This window comes from Pleurodeles waltl, chromosome 7, assembly GCF_031143425.1.
Source record: "Pleurodeles waltl isolate 20211129_DDA chromosome 7, aPleWal1.hap1.20221129, whole genome shotgun sequence".
In the NCBI taxonomy this organism is placed as follows: Eukaryota; Metazoa; Chordata; class Amphibia; order Caudata; family Salamandridae; genus Pleurodeles; species Pleurodeles waltl.
In genome coordinates this window covers 450,864,976-450,876,823 of record NC_090446.1, presented here as the reverse complement: position 1 = coordinate 450,876,823, position 11,848 = coordinate 450,864,976, and the positions used below count along the sequence as shown (strand labels likewise).

Below are 11,848 nucleotides of genomic sequence, written 5' to 3'. Positions count from 1 at the left end.
GGTGCCTCCGTCACTCTACAGGATATTTCTTCGTTCCTTCTGGTGCAGGGTGAAGACAGGGAGTCCTCATAGCATGCACACCTTGGAAACTGTTGAAGTTGCTGGCTGGAACTGAAGTTGCAGAGTCACAGTAGCCTTCTTGGATACTTTGTTGCAGTTACAGCGGTTCCTGGAGCAGTCTGCGGTTGATCCGATGGTCAGAGGGTGAAGCAGGAGTTGCAGATGATTCCAGGAGGAAACTTGCAAGCCAATTCTGAAGAGGAACCCACAGAAGAGACCCTAAATAGCCCTGAGCGGGGGTTTGGCTTCCTAACCAGGTATGCACCTATCAGGAGGGGTCTCTGACATCACCTGGTGGCACTGGCCACTCAGAGATCTCCAGAGTGTCCCCACACCTTAGAAAACAAGATGGCTAATGCCAGGGACACACTGGAGGAGCTCTGGGCACCACCCTGGGGTGGTGATGGACAGGGGAGTGGTCACTCCTCTTTCCTTTGTCCAGTTTCGCGCCAGAGCAGGGACTGGGGGTCCCTGAACCCGAGTAGACTGGTTTATGCAAGGAGGGCACCATCTGTGCCCTTCAAAGCATTTCCGGAGGCTCTGGGAGGCTACCCCTCCCAAGTCTGTAACACCTATTTCCAAAGGGAGAGGGTGTAAGACCCTCTTCCCAAAGGAAATGCTTTGTTCTGCCTTCCTGGGACTGAGCTGCTCAGACCCCAGGAGGGCAGAACCCTGTCTGTGGGGTGGTAGCAGCTGTAGCTGCAGTGCAAGCCTCAGAGAGCTGGTTTGGCAGTACTGGGGGTCCATGGTGGATCCCCCAGGATGCATGGGACTGGCCCCCCAATACCATATTTGGAATGGGGAACAATTCCATGATCTTAGACACCTTACATGGCCATACTCGGAGTTACCATTGTGAAGCTACATATAGGTATCGACCTATTTGTAGTGCATGCGTGTAATGGTATCCCTGCACTCCCGAAGTCTGGGGAATTGGCCCTGGACAGCGTGGGGGCACCTTTGCTAGTGCAAGGGTGCCCTCACACTTAGTAACTTTGCACCTAGCCTTCATTAAATGAAGGTTAGACATATGGGTGACTTATAAGTTACTGAAGTGCAGTGAAAATGACTGTGAAATAGTGCGTGCACTATTTCACGCAGGCTGCGGTGGCAGTCCTGTGAAAGGGTTTGTCTGAGCTCCTTATGGGTGGCAAAAGAAATGCTGCAGCCCATAAGGATCTCTTGGAACCCAAATGCGCTAGGTACCTAGGTACCATATACTAGGGACTTATAAAGGGGGATCCAGTGTGCCAATTGGAATTGGTAAATGAAGTCACTAAACTATAGTGACTAATTTGGAAGCAGAGAGAGCATAAGCACTGAAGTCTGGTTAGCAGAACTTCAGTGACACAGTTAAGCACTACTGACAACACACAAATTAGACCACAAACTGTGAGCACTGGGGTCCTGACCAGCAGGATCCCAGTGAGACAGACAAAACATACTGACAAACAGGTAGAAATTGGGGGTAACATGCCAAGAAAGATGGTACTTTCCTACACTTCAGAAAATTGTAGGTACTCAGAGATAATCTCTCTCAATCCTGAGACAAAAGCTGAACTTCAGTCGTGGGTAGACTACATATCAGCATGGAACGGCAGAGCTATCTTTGGTTCTCAATCAGATATAATTCTGGAATTCAGTGCCAGTCAGTGGAGCTGGGGCACCAGGTGCAGCAATATTTCCACAGGGGGTTGGTGGGCTCATCAAGAATCCCAGTTGCACATCAATTGCTTAGAACTCTTAGCCATTTCTTCCGCAAATAAGACGTTAGCTCCCCTTTCCAAATGTTGCGTTCTGCTGAAGATGGATAACATCTCAGCGGTCCACTATATCAACAAGTTGGGAAGGATACGCTCCCAAATTTTGGCAGAGATCGCAAAGAATTTTTGGCAATATTGCCTCCAACATCGCATTTCGATGACTGCGGAGTATTTCCCAGACCAATGCAATGGGGTGGCATATTGGAACTCAAGATATCTCAGAGATTCCAGTGATTAGATGATTCTCCACTCAGATTTCCAAGCACTTTAGGATTTATGGGGACAGTGCCACACAGGCCTGTTTGCCTCTCCCATTAGTTAACCTGGTTCTTCTCGTGGAGACTGGATCCACCATTATCAGCACCACAGATGCCTTCCTTCAACATTGGAAAGGTCATTTGCACTACGCCTTCCCTCTGTTCCTAATGATTCAGAGGGTTGCAGCGCAAGCTCTCTGCCAATGAACGGAATGGGTATTGGTCACACCGTTGTGGAGGGCTTAGCCTTGGTTCCCTATCCTGTTAGAGATGTCTCAGGATTGTCCAGTACTAATTCCCTCTTTACCGGATCTGCTGATGGATCCAATGGGTCACTGTCATCCCTGTCTTCTTCAGGCCACCCTTCAACTCATGACTTGGCGTATTTCTGAACATGATGGTTCATGCCAAACATTTTGGAACAGGCTATTACATTCATCTCCGGATTGTGGTCTGGTTCTACTCATAAGAGATATGCCTCAACTTTGCCAAAATGGTTGGGTTGGTGCGACTCACCGGGTGTGGATCTCCTGAAGGTGCCCGTTACCTTTGTCAACAACTTCCTAGCGGAAATGGCTTCCAGTGGCCTTGGATAATGTTCAGTCAACAATTATTGCTTTGCTATTTCTGCAGGCCACACTTTCCTCGAAGGTAAGCCAATTGGTGAGGGCCCAATGGCAAGTAAGGTCATGAAAGGTATTCGCCTTCCCAATCTTCCCCTTCTGAAATATTTGGCGCTGTGGGATGTTAATATTCTTCTCAAATTACTGCAACAAATGCCTTGTAATGATGATCTCTCTAGGAAACAGCTTTCTGCCAAATTAACTCTCCTACTGTGTCTCTATCCCACAGGAGAGTGTCAGATGTCAGAGCCCTGGACATCTTGGGCTGCAATTTTTTCCCCGGATGGGGTCAACTTTTTTAATTTCCAGGCGCACTAAAATGTTTTCTAAACAAATTACTTATCCTAGTTTCACTGAAAATCCAAAGTTTTGCATTGTTCATTGCCCAAAAGAATATTAAAATCGCACTAGAGGGCTGTGTCAGTCTAATAGGTGCCAACTCCTAATTTCCCTCCAGAACCTTTTCATCCTGTGCTTTCTGCCACATTGGCTCGCTGGGTGAAATGGTTTCTTCTAGAAGCAGGTATAGACACTTCTAGGTTTGGTGTATGCTCAGTAAGAGGAGCTATGGCTTCTAAGTCGTTCAGTCTGGGTTCACAACTACAAGACATTATGAAAGCAGCAGATTGGTCTGCCGATTCTATGTTCAAAACCTTTTACTATAAACCGATTCTAGATGTAGCTTCCTTAGTCCTACAACAGCTTTGAACAAGCATAAACCGAAGCCTCCGGTCCTGCCATAGAATTAAAAAAAATATATTGCTTTTGCATCAAGAATTTTCCATTCTTTAAGGACACAGAGGAGAGGATTATGCCACCCGGACATTCATCAATACCATAATGTTTAAACATTGTTTCTTTGCAATGATAACAAAGACAATTGTATTTCTGATGTTTTCCCTTCCATGTGTGTTGACATCACTCAAGATTACCTCTATTATCGAGTTCTTGGTGTTACAAGGTGACCGTCATTGGCCCCGGGGACATGATGTCATCAAGAAATGTGGGGAATGCAGTTTACTGAAGTTTATTTTGATTGGCTGCTGTGTGTGTTTAACAATAAACTGCAAAGCAGGAGAAGCATAATCAATGCCTCTGTGTCCTTAATGGAATTGAAAATGTAGATTTTCCAAGTAATTTATGATGGAAAGTCTTCATTTTATTAAAGACACGAAGACGAGTATTATGCTTTCTTTTCCTGTTTTATTTTAACAGCAGCCAAGAAAGACACCAATCCCAAAAGGTTTGCATAACAGGCAACCAATGGGAAAACAAAGAATAATTCTGACCAATCACGACACTATACACAATAAGATATACCAATCCTGACTGCAGGCAGCCCTCTTTTCAATTGCGAGACAGTCAAGAGAATGATTTAAATAAAGGTAAAATACAACAAATCAAACATATGGCTAGAATAAATGCCAGCAAGTCTTGAATTCTGTCCAGAGTAGGCGAGGAGTAACACTTGACAGGATGGTTAGCAGAGGAATACAGATTTGGTGCTGATTGGAATGGAGAAATACTTTTAGTAGCAATGGTATCCAGTGATTTAGCCGCATGTAGACGCTGGAGCGTTGGAAGCAACTAAGAGGGTGGGAAAAAATAGAACAACATTAGTACATTAAGCGGTGGGATAATACTCACCTCCGTGTCTTTAATAAAATTAAGACTTTCCATCATAAATTACTTAGAAAATCTACATTTTATGACAAGACCGGAGGCTCCTATTATGCTTGTTTAAAGCATGTTAATTACCACAGAAGTTGCTGTATTAACTGGTTTACAATAAAATGTGTGAAAAATAAAATCATTTGACCAATCTGCCGATCTTAGGATATCTTCCAAACGGGATCCAGCTCAAAAGGCTTTTGAAGCCATAGCTCCTCTAGCAGAATGGGCTCCAAACTTTGAGGTGTCGATCCCAGCTAGAGACATTACCCATTTAACCCAACGAGCTAAAGTAGGAGAAGAGACCGGTTTATAGGGTTTCCTGAAGGAAATTAAAAGTTGGGAGGCTGAAGATGTTCTAAGATTGGCAGTCTTTTGTTCATAAACCTTTAAACAGTTTCCCACACATAGTTTTGGATAATTAGGAAAGAACGGATAGAAAACAGAAGTAATACTGGTTTTAGTACGACGAGACACATTGAACAGTACACCTGTAGGAGTAAAGTGACGAGACGAGATATCCAAGGCTTTGACATCGGACAAACGTTTGATGGATACGAAACAAAGTAACTTTGTTAGCTTAGCTGAAAGCATTTTCAAAGATAATAAGTTATTATCCTGCCAGGATAGAAACATTTGTAAATCAAAATTGACATCCCATAGAGTGGTATATTTGGGAAGGGGAGGGTTGGAGAATTTAACTCCTTTCAAAAGGCGACAGTTGATAGGATGTTCCCCTACGGGTTTCCCGTTTATAAAAGGTTGATGTAGGGAGATAGCTGACCTATATAAGTTGATGGTCCTATAAGATTTGCCTGCACTAGCCTGAGAGGTAAGGAAATTCGCTATCAGACTAAGATCTGCTGAAAAGGGATCGCACGCTTTTCTCAGACACCAGCTAGACCAGATGGACCAAGCTGATTTGTAAGCCTTGGAAGTGCCTGGAGCCCAGGAATTGTTGATGTAGGTTGAAGCTTCGAGTGAAATTCCTGGATAAGATAAGGAAGATCTGAAACTTTCCAGGCAGATAGGAGAAGGGGTTTGTTGAGTATGAGATTGTGAGGGAGACCTTGTGGATTGAGAAGGAGAGAAGGGAAGGAGGGCAGAAGTACCGGGAAGTCGATTGATAATTCCAGAAGGGGGGGATACCACACTTGAGATTGCCAAAACAGTACTACTAGGACTACTGTGGCTTTTTGACGTCGAAGATGAGCGAGTACTCTGTTTATCATTATGAAAGGAGGAAAGGCGTAGTTTATTGAATGGGGCCACTGTTGAAGAAATGCGTCTGTCGCTAAAGCTTGAGGATCTGGTCTCCAGCTGAAGAAAAGAGAAAGTTGAGTATTTAGACGGGATGCGAAGAGGTCTAAATGAAAAGGACCCCATTTGCGATGAAGAGAGTTGAAGACCGAAGAGTGAAGTTTCCAGTCGCTGGAGTCGGATAGATGACGCGAATACCAATCTGCCACTGAATTGAGCGAACCTGGCAAGTATTCTGCTCGAACTGAAATTTTTCGGTGAAGGCAGAATTCCCAGAAATTTTTGGCTAGTTCGGCTAGAGGTTTGGATTTGGTACCTCCGAGATGATTGATGTATTTGACTGCCGTGATGTTGTCCATACGCAGCAGAACTGAACAGTGAACTCTGTTTTTGGTGAGGCTTCTGATCGCAAAGGAGCCTGCAAGCATCTCTAAACAGTTGATGTGCAATGAAGACTCCTGACAAGACCATGTGCCTCCACACGATATTTGACCACACCTTGCGCCCCAACCTGTTAGGCTTGCATCGGATTCTAAGACAAGATCTGGGGCTGAGGCAAAGATGGTCCTGCCATCCCAGGCTTCTAGATGGTCTAGCCACCATTGAAGTTCTGTACGGGATTCGAGATCGAGGGGGATGGAATCTGAATATGCAAGACCTTTGCGCAGATGATGAATCTTTAATCTCTGAAGAGCCCGATAGTGGAGAGGACCTGGAAAGATTGCTTGAATCGAGGAGGAAAGAAGACCTACAATCCTTGCAAGAGACCTTAGGGAGAGAAAAGTCTGCTGTAAAGATAGGGTTATCTCTGATTTGATGCATTTTATTTTTGAATCTGGGAGTTGCAGGAGACCTTGAGAGGAGTTGACTAGAAAACCTAGGAACTCCATGGTCTGTGACGGAGCAAATATTGATATCTCGTTGTTGATTATGAAGCCTAGATCTGAAAGGAGAGATATAGGGGGTCATTCTAACCCTGGCGGTAAAAACCGCCAGGGCGAATGACCGCGGTAGCACCGCCAACAGGCTGGCGGTGCACCGCTGGGCATTCTGACCGCGGCGGTTCAGCCGCGGCCAGAAACGGAAAGTCGGCGGTGTACCGCCGACTTTCCGCTGCCCTTGAGAATCCTCCATGGCGGCGGAGCGCGCTCCGCCGCCATGGGGATTCTGACACCCCCTACCGCCATCCTGTTCCTGGCGGGTCTCCCGCCAGGAACAGGATGGCGGTAGGGGGTGCCGCGGGGCCCCTGGGGGCCCCTGCAGTGCCTATGCCAATGGCATGGGCACTGCAGGGGCCCCCGTAAGAGGGCCCCAAAAAGAATTTCAGTGTCTGCCTAGCAGACACTGAAATTCGCGACGGGTGCTACTGCACCCGTCGCACTCCAGCAACTCCGCCGGCTCCATTCGGAGCCGGCTTCATCGTTGCTGGGTCTTTCCCGCTGTGCTGGCGGGCGGCCTTTTGGCGGTCGCCCGCCAGCACAGCGGGAAAGCCAGAATGGCCGCCGCGGTCTTGTGACCGCGGTGCGGTCATTTGGCGGTAACCGCATGGCGGGCGGCGACTGCCGCCCGCCGCGGTTAGAATCACCGCCATAGTGTATGACAGTTGATACCGAAGAATAGAGATGTCTTGATGCATGAGAAGGATAATCGCCTAGATAGATTATCATTCTGAAACCTTGAGAGCGGAGAAGAGCTACAATAGGTTTCATTAACTTGGTGAAACACCAAGGGGCCGATGAAAGCCCAAAGGGCAGGCAAGTGAATTGGTAGGTTTGATGTTGCCATTGAAATTGCAGAAACTTTCTGTGAGCGTAATGAATGGGCACTGTCAAGTAGGCATCCTGAAGGTCCAGACGGACCATCCAGTCGTTCAGAAGAAGCGAGTCCCTTAGATGAAGAATTGTTTCCATCTTGAAATGTCGATAAACAACGAATTGATTGAATTGTCTGAGATTGATGACTGGTCTGATTTTTTTGTTTTTTTTCTGATTACTAAAAACAGGTGGCTTATAAAGCTGGATGCAAGAGGGCGAGCTAGTTGAATAGCTTGTTTTCGAAGGAGATCTTGAATCTGGGCAGAGATGAGATTTGACATCTCTTCTGAAAAGATGAGAGGTGGAAGTGGAGATGTTTGGTAGGGTGTATCGTAAAACTCTATTAAATAGCCTTTGATGGTGTTGAGAACCCAAGGATCTGAGGTAATCTCTTTCCATTTGTGAAGAAAAAACTTTAGACGATCCCCTACAGAAAGATGGCCAGAAAATTGGCTTACCTGAATTGTTGTAAGACTTGCGTTGGTTTCTGCCTCTGAACCCTCTGGAACGCTGGGGGTAGAATTGCGGCCGAAATTCCTGTTGTTGGTAGTTGTAAGAGCCTCTGAAGCCTTGATTCTGGAAGGACCGTCCGGTAGAGCGGCCTCTTTCTCTACCAGCCCTGGCGAAAACCTGTGCGTTGAAAACCTTTTTAAGGGACTGCTGTGCTTTGTCCAGAGAGGCAAAGGTGGTAACATATTTACTCAACTCTTTGATAAAAGAGTGCCCAAAGAGCAAGCCGTCAGCTTTTGAACCTGGATCCATAGCTGCCAGATTCGCTAGCTTCGGATCTAACTTGAGTAAAAGGCCTTTGCGACGTTCATGTGTCATAGCCGAGTTTGCATTGCCAAGCAAACGTAAAGCTCTCTGAATCCAGCGAGACAATTCCTCAGGGTCTATAGGATCGTCATTGATTCTTGCAGACTCCGCTAAATCAAAAATGCGGGCTAAGGGACCAACCATATCAAGAACCTTATCCTGGCAGAGGGCCCAGGCTCTGTCTACCCCTTTGCGGGGATCTTTCCAGAATTTTGAGAAAAAGGTTATTAATGACGGATCTATAGAGGGAGTGGAAGTAATGTGTAGGGGAAGGGAGGGTCTGGGACACTCAGAACGTAATTTGGCACGTACTTGCTTATCTAGAGGAAGATGTAATTTGGCTAAAATATAATTAGAAACGTGCTCAGAAGGCAGCCATTCAGTAGAATTGGGGTGATGAATTAAACCAGTATCAAGCATGGGATTGCCATCGGAGTCCAGCAAGGGGGGGTGAGCTTGATCAGCTGATGCTGATTTTGTCTTTTTGGGAGGAGGCCCAATCCAAAAATCAGAGGTGTTAGTATCCTTATTGTCTGTATTGGAATCCATATCATCACCATCGTCATCTGTGTCTCTAATGTCCTCAATCACAATCTTATGGGTGTTGGATATGTTTTTTGTTTTAGCTTTACTTTTCGTACCCATAGACTTATTCACCTCCGTAATAGGAGGCCTGTGAGGAGCTTCGCCCTCTATCCTGATTGAGTTTGACTCACAGTCCGTCAGCGCAGAAGAGGCATTTGCTTGAGTAGGTATAGAAGCCTCTGCGGCTTTGCGCTTTCTGCTTTCCCCCGCAGAATGGGCCAAATGTGATTGAGAGAGACAGGAAGACACAGTGTTCTGAATTTGCTTGGAGATTTTAACCATAGAAGCAGAAACCGCTTTTTTAACTGAAGACTGTATGAAATTATTTAAGTTGGAAGAAAAAGCCTCTTCAGAGTCATCATTTGAAGAGAAAAAATTTGACAAATCCACTTTTCTGTATAGAAGAGAACAAAACTGGTGAATAAGGGGTTAAAAATCTGAGGGGAAGGGCTTTAGAGAGAAGGAACTGTGACTCACCGAATAACTGCCAACCGAGAGGCAGAAACGCTAAAGCCACGCCTAATAAGGAAGTAGCTGAGTCAGCAGGTGAAAACAGACAGAGCAGAAGGAGTCCGGAATAAGGCTTTCGAATGCCTTCAGACGCGTGAGGGAAACGAGGGCTGAATCGGGTTGAAGAGTGCTTCAAAGCAGCTGCTCTCAGAAGCGGAGAAAAGAGAATTGCGGTATGCAAGTCACTCGCGTCAGCCGGCGTTCACAATAGAACGTTAACGCGGCTACGCGAGGAAGGAAATGTTTGAAGGAACGGTTCGCGCCGCGCGCGCGAGAAAGAATTGTAAAGAACTGTTAAACCTGAAAGAATGAAAGCGCAAACACGCGCTCTACATTACACACAGCTGAATAATTAAACCTATAGTTAAACACACAGTAAATAATAGATGAATGATAAAGAAATATCATGAATTAGAAAGAGCACCAAAAGATATACTTATCTTGACTGCGAGCAGCAAGAAAACAGGGCTGCCCGCAGTCAGGATTGGTATATCATATTGTGTATAATGTCGTGATTGGTCAGATTATTCTTTGTTTTCCCATTGGTTGCCTGTTATGCAAACCTTTTGGGGTTGGTGTTTTTCTTGGCTGCTGTTAAAATAAAGCAGGAAAAAAAAGCATAATAGGAGCCTCCGGTCTTGTCATAAAATTCTTGACGCGAAAGCTAGAAAATATTTTATTATCAACAACGTTCTAATGTAAGCTCAACAACACAAAAACACACAATTACATGACAAGGTGTGGGATTCATTACACTCTTCCATTAAGGGACGTATACGGTAAATGGTAAAAGTTGACCCCTATAAAACAACATTAGCGATGTATTTATTGGAACTGTTAGCTCACAGACAGCAGAGTACCTATGTTTAACATTTGAAACGCCCGCATACCGAGAATGCGGAAAACTCACCATTTAAGTGGCTAATATACTCGCCACAAGGTAAAGACAAAACTCAGAATTAGAGCCTACTTGTTAGATCGTACTGCTTTTCTCAAATTACTAGAATTCTTCATGTGAACATTGATAAATATATTTTACTTAGCAATAAAATAACATGCATCGCCCGTCACTTTAAAAATATGTAAGCGAAAATGTAATAGAAGGTACTAAAAAGTAATGCGATGTCAGTAATGATATTAAAACTTTGAGAAAACTTTTATAATATTTGGTTATTGGTTCGAGCACAATGTAAATTATTCAACTCTAAGATGGCTGCCAAGATGGTTCGCCGGTAATGGAGTCTTCACCGTTCCAATACATTGTCCTATCCCTCCGCTGTAGCCTGGCGGAAGTGAAGGAGAATGATGGAGCACCAACAGCAAGGGCGCTTCCTGTTTCCGGTCAGCGGCGCGCGAGCAGCAGTGGCAAGGGAGGAGAGGTGTGGAGGATGGTGCTGATAAAAGAATTGTGAGTACGCCGCGAGCAGGCTTGCCGAGGTCTAGGAGAGTCCTGGCAGTGAGAGTTCCGGTTAAAGCTTGGGGGGGTCTAGGGTGTGATGGCCTACATCGGCAGTGCTGTCAGCCAGTCATTATGCTACGTTCACTGTGCATCCAATTTAATATTTTGGAAGTCTACGCTTTTGACAGTCTTCTAGTTATGTGTACCATTCTGCCATCATAGTATGTCTTCTATGTGTATGGATCGGTTACGTTTTCTATTCTTATATCCGTGGTTCTTCATTTCTAAAGCCTTTACTGTCATATAGTTATGGCAGCGTGCTCTTCATGCATTCATATACCTACCTTACCAAACCTTTCTTCAATGCCGATGAACTAGCCACTTTCTGGCTATTCTTCCTTGTCTGCAAGTGTTTGTTATGAGTTTGGCCAGGTTGCAGTATTCCAGTGTTCATGACTGAACTCGTGGTATATCAAGGGCTCACTGTTTATAACTACAGTCTAATATGTCTCTCCCCTGTAGAGGTATCAAAGTAAAAAAAAAATCCTAGTCATTTGTATGCCATTCTATTAATATCCATGTGCCCCTTATCTTCGTTCCAGTTATTACAAAATGAGGTTATTTCTACTCACAACAGGAACAAACCAGGAAGATCCTTGAATGCTAGCCACACTCACCCAACCTCGGTGCCTTCACAGTGGATGATACTCATGGCTCTTCCTGTTTTGTTTTCCTGCATGACGGGATGAGGGCGTTCGGACCATTGTGAGGTTATGCCTACCTCCCTTGCCAGTCTTGGGTAGCGCATACTTCCAATGTGGCAGCTTCCTTCCTGGAGAAGGGATTGGTTTGAGTCCTCCTTTCGAATGGTTGTTCTGCGTCCCCTCCCTTGATGAAGATATGGGTATCTTGGCCACACCTTGCTTCTCTCTTGCCTTGGTATGGGGTGGAGGGAGATTCTTGCTGTCTTCCTTTATGCACAGTTCGGAGTTTGCACATACTCTGTGGAGCTGATGGTAGCAGCGCTTGCTCTTCCCTTTGGATGCCAGGATAAGAGCGCCCTTTTTAGGGGTACATAAACAAACACAGG

The 11,848-nt window shown here is 45.3% G+C and overlaps 1 protein-coding gene across 1 annotated transcript in view; it reads left to right on the top strand.

Annotated features, from left to right (window-relative positions):
- Positions 1 to 10,582: 10,582 nt before the first annotated feature.
- Positions 10,583 to 11,848, top strand: part of LOC138304170 (phosphatidylinositol transfer protein beta isoform-like) — a 70,103-nt gene continuing 68,837 nt past the window's right edge. The window contains exon 1 of the mRNA XM_069244000.1: positions 10,583 to 10,767. Coding sequence (XP_069100101.1) covers positions 10,595 to 10,767 — 173 coding nt within the window. The 5' untranslated portion in view covers positions 10,583 to 10,594. The remainder of the gene's footprint in view (positions 10,768 to 11,848) is intronic.